The sequence below is a fragment of the Mastigoproctus giganteus genome, chromosome 1 (genome assembly GCF_048544385.1).
Source record: "Mastigoproctus giganteus isolate SK-2022 chromosome 1, ASM4854438v1, whole genome shotgun sequence".
Taxonomy (NCBI): Eukaryota; Metazoa; Arthropoda; class Arachnida; order Uropygi; family Thelyphonidae; genus Mastigoproctus; species Mastigoproctus giganteus.
The window spans coordinates 65048321-65066015 of record NC_143575.1 but is presented as its reverse complement, the minus strand read 5'-3'; the positions used below and the strand labels follow the sequence as shown (position 1 = coordinate 65066015).

The 17695-nt window shown below is 38.1% G+C and overlaps 1 protein-coding gene across 4 annotated transcripts in view; it reads right to left on the bottom strand.

Moving 5' to 3' along the window:
* Window positions 1-17695, bottom strand: part of Vps13 (vacuolar protein sorting 13C) — a 1645987-nt gene that overhangs the window by 179133 nt on the left and 1449159 nt on the right. For all 4 annotated transcript variants that reach the window (XM_090373229.1, XM_090373247.1, XM_090373239.1 and 1 more), the window contains one exon: window positions 1882-1963. In XM_090373229.1, the coding sequence (XP_090229355.1) occupies window positions 1882-1963 (82 nt within the window). The remainder of the gene's footprint in view (window positions 1-1881; window positions 1964-17695) is intronic.

The following is a 17695-nucleotide window of genomic DNA, read 5'->3' as shown; positions in this document are numbered from 1 at the left end:
TTTCAGTCTATTGTTTCTACTTTCTAAGTGACAATTAGTATTGATTTATTGTTTCCTTGTGGAAGTTGTTTATTTTTGAACTAGTGTTTTTGTGAGTGACATGGGCTATGAAGGTTAAATAAAAATAGTTTATATTTTATTATTGAATTCTTTGTAGTTATTCAACCCATTAACAATTATATCAAGTGCTGAAAAGAAAGTGTCAACAGTATCTATATGAATATCTAGCTTATGGTATTATTACCATCCTGATACAGTTGGTAAACATATCGATTATTTAAAAAATTTAAAACACAATTTTGAGCAACATAACACTGTTATTTCCTTATTTAAGAAGAACACACAAACAAAAATCATTGCAAAAACTGGTAGTGCTCATACAGTTGCTGAGACTACTATACGACCCGCATTAGAGACTGTAATTTCTAAATGATTCATCAAAATCCTTCCAATATTTTAAAAGCATTGTCATTGAGCACAATTCAATTCGATGAGATGTCAGTTAAATTGAAGAGCAGCTAATTGACAAACTAAAAACGAGAAAATTTTCTATTCAGATTGATGAATCCACAGTTACTGACAGTAAGGCCCTTCTAATGACAATGTTTGTTATTTTGATGATGATTGTAAATTGCAAGAAGATATGTTGTTTGTAAAATTTAGGTAAACTGACTTGACTGGAGCATCAATTTTTGCTGCTATAAAAACATGGCTGGCTGTAAAACAAGTGCAAAAGAAAATTTGGTCTTCTGTGCCACTGACGGTGCTACCTCCATGGTTGGAAGACAAAGGTTTTATAGCCCACCTAAAGGAAGTATGTCCCAAAGTTCTTGCAATACACTGCATTATGCACCGACATCATCTGGTTGCAAAAAAATAGTCCAGTTTTATCAATTTCTCAGTATAGTTATTAAAACCATCAATACAATAAAGTCATATAGCAAATACGATTGTCTTTTCAGAATATTTTGTGTTGATAATGAACAATATGTGAGGCTTCTTTTACTGGACAGAAGTCAGATGGCCTATTAAAGGAAACTGCAACAAGATTTGTAAACCTTTTTTTGATACAATAACTAATTTTTTTTAGAAAACAAAGAATACACAGATTTAGCAAAAGGAGATCAGCAAACACAAAAAAAACACATACTATATGGTTTTATTTTTCAAAAACTTAATGAAGTATCACTTCAACTTCAAGGGAAATTAATTACGGTGATGGATTGCAAAAGAGCATTAAAAGCCTTCACTGAAAAACTCGAAATATTCAGAAGCAATTTAATGAGAAAACAATTTCATGGTATGCAAGAGTTAGCTGAAATCAATGAATCTCTCACCAAGAATGATCTTAAGATTTATTCAGATCATTTGTGTTCTTTAAAAGGTTAAATGAAAAATAGATTTTCAGATTTATTTTGTTTTAAAGTGAAGCCATGGATGTTAGATCCAATTGGATGCGACGCCATGTCTGCTAGTGAAGAAATTCAAGAACTCATTGAATTAAAATGTAACAAAGAATGCAAATATAAATTCGAAAAAGGTGAAATGGCTGAGTTGTGGGGATCAAAAAAAAAAAAAAAAAAAAACAAACTAAACTTCTTTATCCAACAAAGTGGCCTGAAATGGTTAAAGTACTTCTTTGTTTTCCAAAGTCTTATATGGTTGAAAGTGGTTTTAGTTCAGTAATTAAAATATCATCAAAGGAAAGAAACAGAATTGACATATGTTATTAATTATTATTAATATTATTTGTTATTAATATATAACTGGCTAAAAGATTGCTGTTTTTCATACATATTAATATAATCAAATAAAGTACAATAAACTGAAAATTCTTAAAAAATTTCAAAGCTAGAAAGCTAAAATTATAATTAAACTTACGATTGTCTGCTACAACAGATTTTGGAGGTGGTACAGGAGAAAGCACAACAGGAAATACACAGTCCAACAGCTGATCATCAATCTTATTCAAGAAAATAAACCTATTAGTTTTTGTGGACACAATTAATTTCGAGTAATTTTAAAAAGTAAAATAATAACATACCATTAATCCATAATACTTTACATTATTTATATTGATATATGACAAGAAGCATAAAGATAATAAGATGGGTTGATAAAGTCAGAAATGAGGATGTTTTGAGAAGGATAGAAGAGAAATTCGATTGGACATGTATTGTGAGGAGAGGGATTGATGAAGGATTTCATGGAAGGCAAAGTTGAGGGGAAGAGGTTACAAGGGAGATTGAGGAAAACTATAACTGATGAATTCAGAGGGGATAGTGGATATGGGGTGAGAAATAGGAGTGAAGATAGGGAGAGGTGGTTGCTGAGTTATGTGCTTGGATTTGCTCTTGGCAGAACACTGATGATGTGCTGTTAGATGACACTTGGTCTCTGAGGAATCAACTTGGAGCCCTAGAGGAGGCAGAGAAAAGAAAAAAAAAAAAAAAGAATACGAAAAACTCAAATTGAGAGCTTGACAGAGGCTGAAGTGTCTAATGCCATGGCAGAAAATTCTCTCAAAAGATATTTGTTAACATTAGACATCAATTTCTGCAGATTGTAATTGTGGTAAATGTGGAGGAAGCATTTTCCAGGGAATAGAAGTAGAGGGGATATATGAGAAAGAGGAAAGGTTTCTTTCTGAGTCTGAAGCTGGATAGTGAATGAATTCTGACCGATTGCATGTGTTCAGATTGATTTGGAAGAGAATGAGAGAATTACAAATGCCATTTCAGAAGAACAGTGTCCATGGAGGTATCTACAGAAAAAATATGCAGTAGAAACTGAATATCTATGAGACAGAGTGGTGAGACTTTGTTAGGGATTAACCCACCTCTCATCTTTTGAATGGAGTCTAGAAGCTTCAGAGAAGTTTTTGGAGCACCTCCCAGATGTCGGAACAACATTCCATGGTATGGCAGATATGAGATTTTAAATGAGTGAATATCAGAAGTTTAGAAGAAAATTAACAAACAGAGCAGAAAAGAAAATCCAGTTTTTTTATTCAGAGGAAGCAATAATTGTGATTTGCTTATGCCAAGAGAGATTAGAAGTCAAGGTAATCTTTAAGAGAGATATATGATTGTGTCTAGAAATTTGAGTGTCATTGAAGATGAGAATTGTAGTAGACCTTTTTTTTGCAGGAAATAAAACAGGACAAAGATTTGGAAGGATTGAAGTTAACTAACTTTTCGGGCACCTCCGTAGCCAGGTGGGAAGGAGCAGCAGTGCGTAGCACACGCTTCTTGATTAGACCGGGGTTTGAGCCCGTCACCACCAAATACGGAGGATGCGGAAAGGTCAGGGAATGACCACCGCATATTCCCGGAGCAACATGGCCTTAGTTGCTAATGCTCCTAAAAACCAAATAACAACAACAACTAAATTTTCTTAACCCCTATTTGAGAATTACTTGGAGATCAATATTTAGGAAATTGGTGGTATATATTTGAAAAGTTAAGGCTGTTTGTGCAGGTCAAGGTTTAGAAACAGGAAAGTGGAAGAGAGTGTGATATCATCAGCAAAATAATGGACAGGATTTTCAATCAGTAAAAAAAAGGTCATTAATATACAAGAAGAAATGAGCTAGAGAAAGAACTGAACCTTGGAAGAACATCAGCATCAGAGAGGAAATTAGAAGACAGAGAGCATCTACCATTACTCAGAGAGAGAAATTGGAGAGATACCTAATTGCTAAAGACAATCAATAATCCATAAGATGGGAGCTTGTTTAGAAGACCATTATGCCAAACACAATCAAAATCCTTAGAAATATCAAGAGCAACTGCTTCAGTTTCACCAATCATTTCGATCAAATTTGTCCAAAGATGAGCAACATATGCCAATATACCACCAGTGGACTAAAACTGATGAAATACATATGAGTATTCCATCTGATCTCCTTGATCAGATGGAAGGTTTCAAGAGAGTTTAAGAGTTAGTGTTGGATGAATTTCTCCATTTAACCTGGAAAGAGAAGAGGTAACTGCATGCAGAGTGATAGATGGATAGATGCTTTGGCAAGAGACCAGAATGCTGAGCTATCATTTGGACAAATTTTCTACTCTTAGACTATTGAAAATTGAGTTTGGATTTAGCAAACTGTTACATCTAACTTACATCTAATTACAAAATGCTCTCTATGTAATTTTAATTTTTGAGATACACAAAAGAAAAACTTCCCATATCCCCTGTCGATCCCCTCACAATTTTTCCAGTTCTTCAATGAATTTATTCAAACCATCCACTTCAAGCAACACCAGGTGGGAGTTTGTTCCAACAATCAACTACTGGCTGCTGAAGACAAATTTCCACATATCTATCCTGTAATTGTCCTTACTCAATTTGTATTTATGCTCCCTCACAAGTACAGTCTCAGGAAGAGGAAGGATTCTGTCAGCGTTGAGCTTAGTCAATTCATTCAAGGCCATAAACATACCAATCAGATCTCCTCACAGGTGTTACGTCTCCAAATGCTGCAATTTGCAGAATTGAAGCCTTTTCTGGCAAGAAAGCCCATTTTGTTCTCCTCACTAACCTTGCTGCCCTTCACTGCTCCGAACCCTTCCACAAATAAGGCTTCCAGACATGTATGCAGTACTCAAGATGGCCTAACCATTACCTTATACAAAAGGATAATACCTTCTTAGCCCTACTAGAAAAAATCCTATATATCACTGACTAAACCCCATGGGTTGTCCTGTCTGCACTGCTCAGAGAACTTCATATTTGACTGCCCAATTACCCCCAGATCTTTTTCATTCTCCACCACCACATAGTTGATGTGTTAATCTTGGATTACTGCTACCCATATGAAGTACCTTGCATTTCTCCAAGTTAAACTTTAGCTGCCACTTCTCAGCCCATCTGCCTAATTTATCTAGATCTTGTTGCCTTAGTATATCCTGATTACTATCATTAATTACTATCAATCATTCCATCATCTCTAAACTTAGATATTAAGTCTGGTATGCCTTCATCAATATAAATAAATAAATAAATAAATATTAAAAAAAAAAAAAAAACAATAGGCCAGTACTGAACCCTGGTGGCTCCACTAATAACATTTGTCCAAGACCAGCAGTGCCTATTGATAACTCTGTCTTCTCCCACTCAACCATCCCTTTATCCATAGCAGTAATTTGCCTATAATGTCACACTGCTCCAATTTGTGTAGCAGACTTTTTTTATGTGCAACAAGCATGTATCGAAAGCTTCTCTGAAATCTAAGTATATAATTGTCAAAATTATTTTTTTGCATCCAGTTTCTATGGCACTGTGTTACATAGTATCCAATCTAGATGATCCTATATAACTTCTTTAATCAATGACCCCATTATTTTCCCTGGAACAGAAGTCAAGCTAACAGGTCTGTAAATTACTCATGTCTCGTTTTATCCCAGTTCTGAAATGGGGTTGTATTTGCACATTTCCAGTCCATAGGGACCTCTGCTGAATCCAGGGATGCTCTCACAATCATGGTTTGCTGTCTTCTTTAATATAACTAGATAGATCCCATCCATCCCAGATTTATTTTATTTATTTTTACATTTACAACAAATTCTTCTCAACCTTCCTCTCAGTTATCACAAAATCATTCAGCTTCCTTCCAGAATTTTCTCACTTCTGGCATTCCTATCTCTAAATGATTCCTTACATGTGAATGTAAATGCAAAATAGTTTGTCAGGAACCTGAGCAGATTCACCAACAGTTAAACTATTCATAATGTGGACCAAGAATATGGGCTTGGCACACCCAAGGTCCTCAGCTGGATATCATCATTCTTCTCTTTCTTGGTGATTCCCTTCTACCTACCTCTCTCTGTCTCTCTCTCTCTCTCTCTCTCTCTCTTTCAGGGTAACTCGGGGAATTTTTTTTTGGCTAGTGCAGCATAAGCCTCAGGCTTCCTTGCACCATGTAGCTATTAATAATAATAATTATAATAAATGTGATTCATCCCCTTCCCTCTAGTGTTTACATAAATAAAGATATCTTTGCTGTATATCTTTGCATTCTTTGCCAGAGACTTCTCATAATCTGCTTTAGCTAATTATGACTTTATAGCAGACTAGTTTTTATCTATTGTAGGCTTCTGTATCACCTGATAATTTACACGCATCCATGCATCCTTCTTCTTCTTCTCTACCATGAGTCTCATCAGTACATCTGACAACCATTTAGATCTAAATCTTGAACATCTCTTGGTTGGCATAAAAAGCCTAGTAATTTCTACAATTCACCTCATTGAATGCCTCCCATTTAGAATTTGTTGTTGGTAACTTCATCAGTTGGTCTCCCTGCACAGAATTTAATAAACTTCTCACATACTGCAGTCACCTTTATAAAAGCAAAAGCCCTTCCCTTTGCTCTTGACAGCAGTTACTTCTTTAAGCAAATTTCACATTTACACTATCATACACTATGATCACTGCTACCTAGTGAGTTTTATCTGTAGATTCTTAATGCATGACAGGCTGCTGCTGGTAATCAGGTCAAGAGTAGTGCTTTCTATTGCAACTTTGTAACATGCTGGTGTAGGAAACAGTCGTCTAATAAATCTAGAAACTTCTTGTTATTGTGTGAGTGAACGGTGCATAAACAAGTTCCCATCATCATGTAGAAAGTTAAAATCTGCTAACATCAATAAAACATTCTGATTTAATAGCTCACTCTACACGTATGTGCATATTATACTCATCACAATCATTAGGCCTATAGCACATTTATACTCTCATTTCTGTTTTCCCAGAGCTTATGTCACACCAGACCGACTCTACATTGCACTGGGCATCCATTTCAACTCCATGCATAACCTTAGATTTTATAGGCTTTTAAACTAAGGGTCCCTCTCCTATCTTGTCTGTCCTTTCTGTACAATGTTCTGCAACTGTCCTTTTGACCAGTACTTTTGCTTTTGTGTTGCTTCGTACATAGTGGTTAATAACTTTGAATTAATGAGATGTTCAAATTGATGGATGGCACCATTGAAAAGAGCGTCTTCAAAATTGTAAGTGGTTATATTTCTAGACCTTTAAAACAAAGGGAAGGCCATGAATTCCTTGATTAAAACTAATGGTTGCTACTGCATGTCCATGCAGGGTGGGCATTAGTGAAGCTGAATTATCATTCATTACTTTTCAGTTGTGTTGAATGCATGGAAATTTTGGCTAGGTACAGGATATTTAAACTTTGCAGATTTCAGGGCACCAACTGTGTAACTTTTCATCAAATTCTTACTGAGTTCTAAGCGTGTGAACATAACTATGTTCATAGTATCCACCGCTATAGTTGCTTATACTATGGCAGCATAAACAATAGGGCTGCCATGTTGGATTTCTTGTTGGTTTGCAACTTTGACAGCTTTGTTCTGGGTAGCAAGTAGATGGGAAATTATAATTTAAGTGGCAAAAGAATCTGCCTAACCTCACCTGTAGTTATTATCTCCCCCCTCACTGCATGAAATTTTGGATCACCACTGCTCTAGAACTAATGAATGCAAATTACAAAATTAGTTTTATACTAGGCTGCCATGTTGGATTTCTTGTTGGTTTGCAACTTTGACAGCTTTGTTCTGGGTAGCAAGTAGATGGGAAATTATAATTTAAGTGGCAAAAGAATCTGCCTAACCTCACCTGTAGTTATTATCTCCCCCCTCACTGCATGAAATTTTGGATCGCCACTGCTCTAGAACTAATGAATGCAAATTACAAAATTAGTTTTATACTAATTAGCATCCAATTGATTGGACCCTCATAAATTTTTATTATCTTCAGACAGGTATTTTTTTAAACACCATTCATCTTCTAGACTTGTGCTCTACAGTAATACACTGGTGTGCAAAACTTAAGGACCAACACTATTTCTAAAGGTTACAACCACAAAATCTTTACTTAAGGTACTCTTTACTGATGAGAGTAGATTCAGTCTCAGCAGCGATTCTGGACATCAGCTAATCTGGCGAGAAGTTGGCACATGGTATCACCCTGCAAACATCACTGAAAAGGATCGATATGGCGGTCATTTGGGGAGGTGTTATCTTGGATGGACGTACACAATTCCAGATACAAGAAGGTGGTACTGTATTGAGGTAATCTTTCCCCATGTGCAACTGTTCAGAGGTGCCATTGGCCCTGAGTTCGTGTTTATGGATGATAATGCCACACTCCATCACACTGCAGCTGTGATACGCTTCTGGAAAGTGAGGACATGATTCGTAGGGATTGGTCTGCCCGTTCCACCAATATAAATCCCGTCAAACACATATGGGATGCTCTGGGTAGATGCCTAGCGGCACATCCACAAAATGTTCAATAGCTGAAAATGGTACTGACAGAGGAATGGACGACGTTACCGCAAGAACTTATCAACAACATTTTTCTAAGTATGGACAGGTGGTGCAAAGCCTGCATCGACATTAGGGATGGCCATATCTCCTATTGAGGACCACCTCTTCCCCTTATTCCATCTTTGGCAGTGATGCATCTGTATCATGGCAGCCAGTGCTATGTTGCCATTTTTGAATAAAGTCCACCTGTACTGCGTTGTTTCCGTTGTTGTGTCAGTGTTGTTTCCATCATTTTCGTACCTCACGAGGTTCCTTTGGTATGCTTTTCCCATACCAAAGCATACCAAAGGAACCTCTGGTATGCTTTTCCCATATCCAGGCCACTCCTATGAGAAGCTACAGATGAAAACATGACTGGTCCTTAAATTCTGCACACCAGTGTACGTACCTAATGTCTCTATACTCTGAAATAATTCAGTCTATCCAATGTATACCCAACTTTTCATCATGTCAGACAACAACACTGAATTCTTTGAGAGACTTCCTACAGCAACCCTCACTAGGGCTAGAGCTGACCCACACCTCACAGAACAATGCCAGGAGGAGGACAAACAAAATCCAGCACTTGATTCCAATAAGCGCTGTACGCTGCCAAGTATATTGGATACAAATTCCTAGGCTAAATCTGAACCTACTGGGGAACTAAATGAACCTATTCGAGAGATCACCAAGCCTTTCTGAGGGTACAGTCGCCAACCAAGTCCTTGCCCTAAGAATTACTCAGGAGACCGTTATGACCAAGCAGAACAACCGAGTAATTTCAGCTGTACGTTCTGAAACAGTGAAGTAGTGTGGTCAAGGATGGAACACATCCTCCTTGACTTAGATGTTGAGCACAAGAAAAAAAAAAAAAAAAAAAAAAGTCAAGTTGGAGGCTCAGATTGCTGAGAGTGAAAATGAAATGAAACAGCACCCCTTCTCATATGCTGTGACACTGAGGACCCCTGCAACAGCTTGGGTCCTTAGAACCTTGGTGTATGGGGGGGGGGACACACACAAGAACCTCACTTAGTAATCCTACAACCCAACAAGAACTCCACACGTCTCTAGCTAAGGCTGTCAAGACAGCAGTCATCCAGAAGCTGATCCAGCAGCTTAAAACTACATTAATTATATCTCTACATAAAATGAGAAATGTAGGCATCATCACTGAGACTACCACCAAGGAAGAGGCATAATCTATAATTACAAACCCAACTGTCAACTCCACAGGCCTCACTCCTGAATTTCCTAGGAAGAAAGGAACTTGCATAGTAATCTACAATGTCAACCAGGATCTCACCCTTGATCACATCATTGAGGAATTAGCCTATAACAACCAGCAAGATTTAATAGCCATTCCAAAGGAACACTGCAAACCTAAATATCAATATAGCTCCAGGTCACAGCAAAGCTGCAACTGGGTAATAGATCTCTTGCCTGCAGCATGGAATTCCCTGAAGCAAGAGGACAGAACCTTCATTGGGTGGTGTTCCCAGCACTTCAGGGAGCATGTTCCCTTCCCTTCCCTAAGTGCTTCCGTTGCTGCAGGTTCAGGCACACCGCCCATACCTGCAATCATACTGATCTCATCTGCAGACACTGTGCCCAGAAAGGGCCCAACTTCAACAGTTGTCTGAATAAATCCTTCCCTGCAGTGTCCAATTGTAGGCAGTTAAACTTGAGTCAGCACATTCGATCAGAGATAGCAAGTGCTCCATTTACTAGAAAGCCAAAAGCAGAAACAACTAAAGACCGACTACAGCAGAAACAGTATAATTACAATGTTCTCAAGATCCTATAGTTAAACTCACAAAGAGCACACAGTGTAGCCGACTTAAAACCGATGATGAAAATATAGACATCTTCCTTATACAAGAGCTATATACTCATTCAAAACAGATCAGAGGATATCCTCTGACTTATAATCTCCCTCTCTATTCAAGGCCAGGCCAGGACATCACTGCAACTATCAATTATATACAAACTGTCTCAAAGCCCTTCATAATGGCAAAATCATCCTGGGGTGGATGTAAATTGCCACTCCCCTGAATGGCATAGCAATACTGCAGTCCAGCAACTCTACACACTGACCAGCATCACAAAACGGAAAACAACTAGAAGATTTTCTGGCTGCTATTCCATTCACTATCCTAAAAAAGCCAAATCAATTACCTATATATTCAAGTACCCTGTGGGAATCCAATATTGACATAACCATAGCAACAGCTTCCATCACTAGCAAGATCTCTGGTTGGGTTGTCAACAGTGATTGGACAACTTCCGACCACAGGGTCATTACATATCTTTCATGATCAACAGACCCAACCCTTCCACAATGTCACAACATCAAGTATATGCTATTGCAAAAGCAAATTGGGATCTTTATGCCAACTCCCTAGCTGAAGCTACCCAAAGGCTACTTCCAGACGTTACCTCTCAACCTAAGTACTGACGATCACCAGCACCTAATTATTACAGATTCCTGTGACAACTCACTCAAAAGGAAAAAGCCTAAGCATAATGTGGTCTCCTGACCTACATTGTCTTGCCAGATTGTCCACACCCAAAGAAAAGCTTTCCAGCGTGCCTGATCCACGTGGCCTCCCAGCATGGTAAATGAGGGCTACTGTCAAGTGAGGAACGATTACACCTCCATGATAAGGCAAATACATTCAAAAACACCTTCAGCACATCCACCTCCTAAGTCGTAGCTATTATGTGGATAATGCTACTTCAGTATTATTCTATTGCCATAATTAAAACATTATTATTTTATAAACATCAGCTATTAAAAATAAAACTCAATTCAACTTAAAGAGAGCACTATACACCTCTTAGCCATAACTAAGAAGAATATAGTATTCGCTACCTCAGTCCCACTTATCCTAATGAACTATGTTACTGTCCCCAGCCACGGGGAGGCAGGTACTACTATCTAGCTGTAATCATGCTCTCCGTTTAAAAACTAAACTCACATATTTATTAAAACTTACAAAAACTTCTATCCATGAACATGATCCATAGATTTCTTTGCTCAAGTCCACCCAAGCAAATATCCAACTCATTCCCTACACTGGTTTCTTGCTGTCCACAGGAACATAAATCACTTACTACAAGCCCCAACTTGTGCACCCTTCTTGCTAATCCATGTCCTGTGATTAAAAATGTAGCACAGAGTCCAAGCTGCTGCCAAGGATTTTTTTTGTACGTTCAGTATGTCTACTCGTGGCAGATACATATAGGTAACTTGGCCTTTCTCCCTTGAATCCCATCTTTGTTGCCATACAGCCATTAACTCAACTTTTATCCTAATCTTTTCATCCTTCGCATCAGACCTCATACATATCCTTTCGGGGTCTGGACACAAGAAACTATGTCCAACACTGATTTTCTAATATTATTCTTGGGACAGTATAATAATGCTGCCAAAACAGTCTGCAAATCAGCTGGTAATCGATCCACCAGGACCTGTAAGGCATCTGTCGCTACTGTTCTACAAGCACAAGTTGTGCAGAGGAGAGTGAACCTCTGCGCTTGCAGCAAGTATTTCTTTATTACAGAATTCGTTATTCTATGCAGCCAAGCCATTGAGGATTAAGTAATAATGGGAACAAATAAACATTCGCAGAGAATGTTCAAAGCCCTTCCCTTTATCCCCCAATCAGTTCTTATCATCCTTTTTAGCTTAGCATAAAGAACACATATTTTGTTTTTCAAATACTTCATGTGCTCAACAAGGCTCATTCTCTCCCCCACACACACACCCCAAGGTATTTAACGACAGTAACATACCGTATAGACAAATCAAAAAACCTCACAACTGGATGTCTATTCATACTTAATTATCCCTTAAGCAGCAGTTGTACAGTCTTTGTTCTTGAGATCTATAACTTATACAGATTGGACCATTCTATCAATTCTTTCATAACTTGGGATGCACGCATCTCTAGTTGGGATCTTGCATTACCATACACCAGGATTAACAAATCATTGGCATATGCTACTATGTTCACCCCAATGTGATTTATATTAAAAAAATCATCCATCACAATCTCCCAGGTGTGGGGACCAATCACCGAGCCCTGAGGACAACTTCAAGTGACATTTCACTTATTTCTGTAAATCCAGTTCTCACAATAATCTTTCGCTTAGAGAAATACTCTCTAAAAACTGAATACAAATTATCTGAACAGCCAGTAGTTCTTATCCTATGGAGGATTCTCTCTCATCAAAGCATATCAAATGCACAGTGAAAATCAACGAATATTCCAAGGACATAATGCCCCTCATAGCCATCCACATCCATCCTGATAGATAGCGTCCTCTCTTGACTTTTCTTTTTTGTAACCAAACTGGTTACAAGAGGACATATGATTCTCATCATATTTAATCATAAACCGACTAATACATCCATTCATAAGTTTTAGCTATCACATATAGTAAGGCTATGGGACGTTATGAACCTGGTTCACTAGGAAGTCTATCAGAACTTTTCATTATTAATTTCAAAACGGCCAATCTCCATGCTTCTGGGAAGGAACCAGACTCCAAACAGTTGTTAAACATTTCCATATCAGACCTTATCTGGAACACTCGCTTAATTATCTTCACCTCGATTAGATCAGGACCAGGCGACCGGCCATCCACAGCCTGTGCAACAGCATCATATATTTCTTCCATAGCAAAATTTTGCTCACATATATTGGAACAATATGCAGCATTGCACTGCACCATATTATTTTGTTCTTGACTCAATTCCTGATTATCTATATCAGGGAACAATTCATCCAGAATCATGCCCATGGACTCGCTCCAACTTAAAGTTTCAAAATTCCTATTTCTCATAGTAAATTTTATAGAATTAAAAACATACTTTTCGGTTATTAACTTAAAAATAGAATTCCAGGGATCTCTTGAGCCTTTTTCTGATACATACGACTTCCAAGAAGTCTGCTTCGCAACATTTATGGCCTTAACATAATCTCAACACAAGTTCTTATATAGATTTATACAATTCTATCATTTGATTATCTCCAACCCTTCTATATCACTGAAATCTCTTCCTTACTGTTCTTAAATCTACTTTCATTCACTGCAAGTCTCCATTCGACCACATTACATGTCTTGTTCTCATCCTTTTCTTTCTCAAGCTAGAATTCGAAGCCCTATAGACAGCATCCTGGAAATTATTTACATAAAATCTTCAACACTAAGTGAATCCCAATCAATTTCATTTACTATTTAATTGAAAGTCATATCAAAGCATTCCCAATTAGCAGTCCCAACAGAGAATCTATCTGCCTCTTTTACTTCTCTAATTCTCTCAATGCAGCTCAGCCCAAATAAAATACCATTATGATCACCTGTGGTTAGTTGATTCACAACCTTCCAGTCATGTATCTTATCCAGCATAGACACGGTACTCACTGTAACATCAATATAGGACTGCCCAAGTACTGAGCTATATGTTGGACAATGGCCTGGTATGTTAACAACAACCATTCCTGAAACAGACAAGAAGTCCTCAAGGATCTCGCCTCTATCATCGGACTGCTCACTGCCCCACAGAACGGAATTGGAGTCCGTTGCATTTAATATATGATCTCGTACTTTCTTGGAGAAAATTGGAGAAGACAGAGAGTGGTAATCAATGGACACTGCTCATCGTGGACTAATGTTATTAGTGGAGTCCCTCAGGGCTCAGTGTTGGGTCCATTATTGTTTTCTGTATTTATAAATGATATTGATGATGGTATATCAAGCTTAATGTCCAAGTTTGCAGACGATACAAAGGTTGGCAGGGTTGTCAAGGACACTACTGACACTATGCTACTGCAACAGGATCTGGAAAGGTTGAGCAGATGGGCTGAGAGGTGGCAAATGAAGTTTAACATTGACAAATGTAAAGTACTACACATGGGAAACAGCAACCCCAGAGCAACGTATCAACTCTGTGGTACTACACTGACAGTGGTAGAGAATGAAAGGGACTTGGGGGTGGTTGTGCAGGCAGATATGAAGTTCTCTGAGCAGTACAGATGGGCTGCAAGAGTAGCTCATAGAGTATTGTCAATGATATACAGGAATTTTTCCAGCAGGGATAAGGAAGTGATCATTCCCTTGTATAAGGCAATGGTCAGGCCACACCTAGAGTACTGTATACAGGTCTGGAGGCCTCATTTAAAGAAGGATGTAGAGCTGCTGGAACGAGTACAGAGAAGGGCAACAAGATTAGTGAATGGAACAAAGGGGTGCTCTTACGAAGAAAGGCTTAAGTTTTGCAAATTACAGTGTCTGGAGACTAGGCACCAGTGAGGTGATCTGATAGAGGTGTATAAAGCCTTGAATGGTTTGAGCATGCTCAATGCTGATGGGATTCTTCCTCTAGCTCAGAAAAATCACCTGAGAGGGCATAAATTCAAATTGAGGAAAGACAGATGTAGGATAGACGTGCGGAAATTTGCCTTTAGCCAGCGGGTGGTTGGTTGGTGGAACAGACTTCCATCCCTTGTAGTGGAGGTTGATAGCCTAAATAAGTTTAAGGCTTAGCTGGACAGGTATTTTGAACGAACAGAGGGGTGAAGTGGAAGTGGTTTTTTTTTTTTTTTGGCTGATGCTGCATAAGCTTGCTTTCTTGCATCAAATGCCTCTACTAATGCTAATGCTAATGAATATATGGAATTATACTGTCAGAGTGCCAACAGTACAGGGAAACAAGATATATTCTACCAATAGTGCCAATAACTTCAGCACAAATTATGTTTTCAATGGATATACTAGAAATCTTGGAAATCACCAAATCATGCCTCCTCACCACTATTGCAACTTTCGGACTATCACCATCTGACAGAACTCTATAATTTCTTGGATAACCACATACATTGCCCCCTACTTTGTATGGTTTCTGCAATAGACTTACATCAATGCTATTCTTTTCCATTTCCAAATGTACCTGTGCAGCCACGGCTTTTGCTCTTTGTGCATTCAGCTGTAATATACTTAGATCCTCAGCTATAACTTATTTTATTTTTATATAGTTCCAAAGCTCTCTTGTACTCAGGACAATCCTTATCAATAGCAGTGTGAACACACTTCCTGCTTCTAATTCTTACAATTACAGCAGATCGGTCTCTCAGCCTTTTTACTGCAGTCCTTATATGCATGCCCCATCTGGACATGTGGACATTGTGAAGTATGTGGATATTGTGCTCCATCTTGGTCTTGGGCCCGTTCTTCTGGAATATCATCCACGAACTTCTTGCCCTTGACCCTGTTACAATTCCAGCCTATACACATGACATCACCATCTCTGCAGATTCTAGAGCATATCTTGAAGCCAAAGCCAAACATACTGCAGATCCTGCAAGACTGGGCAGATCTACATCAACTATGTATTTCCTCACACAAAACCAAATCCATCCTCCTCAAAAGATCCTTACAGAGACATCCACAGATTAAAATCTACGGCACCACCATCGAGTTCATTTCTGAGCAAAAACTTCTCGAATTAATTCTGGATAACAAACTTTCCTTTCTCCCTCACCTCCTGCATCTCCATAACAAGGTGAGGTGCAATACAGTGCCCTTATTGCCTGGATCAGCCGGATAGATTGGGGCTTAAATCATTGAACACTAAAACTGATGTATAATGCCATATCCTACCTGTAATCATCTATGGTTCCAGGGTCTGGTTAAACAGGGCCATAACAGATCCTAACTACTGAAAACTGGAATCTACACAGCGATGCATCCTTCTCATAATCACCTGTGCATGCCATACAGTTAGTTCACCAGCTCTCAAGGTTCTAGCAGGTGTGTCTTTCCCCTGGATCTGGAGGTCATTAAATATGGACTTCACCACCACCTGGCTCGAGTTCATCAAGTAACTATCCTGGGTCATATCATTAATCCTCTCAATGACAGGAAGATGGAGAAGAAGCTCCTGTCCAAAAGCTTGTTGGGATCTGGCAGGCCAGATTGTACATCTTGATCTTGGAAGGAGGGCAAATAACCTGACAATTTCTCCCTGATGTGGGAATGGTTTTTTCAAAAGCACCAATTTGTTTTTCACCATGTCTTTACCCTAAATTTCTATTGACTGAACATGGATCCATCAACTTTAAACTCATCTCTATCGGCATTTCAGATAATCCACATTGCATGTGGCGAGATCGAAGACTGGGCTCATCTACTATACTGCTGTTTCTATTATGAAGACCTTCGAAGTACAGTAAGTCTCCGAAATAAGTAAGAGATACGTTCCAGGACTTCAAGTAGAGTTTTACGTAACTTGGGAATGACTAATAAAATATTGCTACTATATCTGTGATATGCCAAAATTACAAAACATCACACAATATCCTCAGAAGAATTAAGAAAAATTGTTTTTTTTTTTAAATATTAGTTATATATATATATATATATATATATATATATAGAAAAATAGTTATATATTTTTAATTAGTTCAATTAAAAACTTTATCTGGGGACAGTGGTGAAATAGCTGGAGTGGCACATAAGAAAAGAAGAAAACATAAAAGGAAGAAAAAAAATGCATATTATTGTACTGTAAAAACTGATATGTATTTTTGTTTGTCGTCATTTGTTATTTGGTTTTTAGGAGCATTAGCAACTAAGGCCATATTGCTCTGGGGATATGCGGTGGTCATTCCCTGACCTTTCCGCATCCTCCGTATTTGGTGGTCATGGGCTCGAACCCCGGTCTAATCAAGAAGCGTGTGCTATACACTGCCACTCCTGCCCACCTGGCTACGGAGGCGGCTATGTATTTTTGTGGCATAGCCTTAGTTATTGTAGTTGACTTCATTGGTACCGATCCCTACACTGCTTCTCGTATTGTCTTTGTCCTTTATTATTGTGTTCACTGTTGACACTGACAATCTAAATTCTGCTAGATACTTGTTCATGTTTGATAATTTTTTATTTTTATCATTATTTTATCATTATTTTTATCATTATTTTCATTTTCTGATCCAAATCGATCGCTTTTCTTTTCTTGGTAGATTTACTAGTACCGTGATAACAATGAAAATGAAAATTTTCTGTAAAGAACTTCACAGGGTTAAAGCGGAAGTACTATTATCCTCGTGTGAGCTAACATGCTCACAGTTTACTAGCACATTTCTGGAGGTCACTACCATAAAACAAATACAATTTGTACCTCCGGTTTATTGGGCTTTTCTGTTAGTGCAATTCATTATAAACAGGTAGTAAACTAGATCTTATCGCATTTACAATAATACTGGACAGCTGAAATTCTCTGGATTTTTACATTATTATGGTGAAATGTGTGTCCCCCTCCACTGAAATCTTCAGTCATATGAAAAAAACAAAAAAAAACC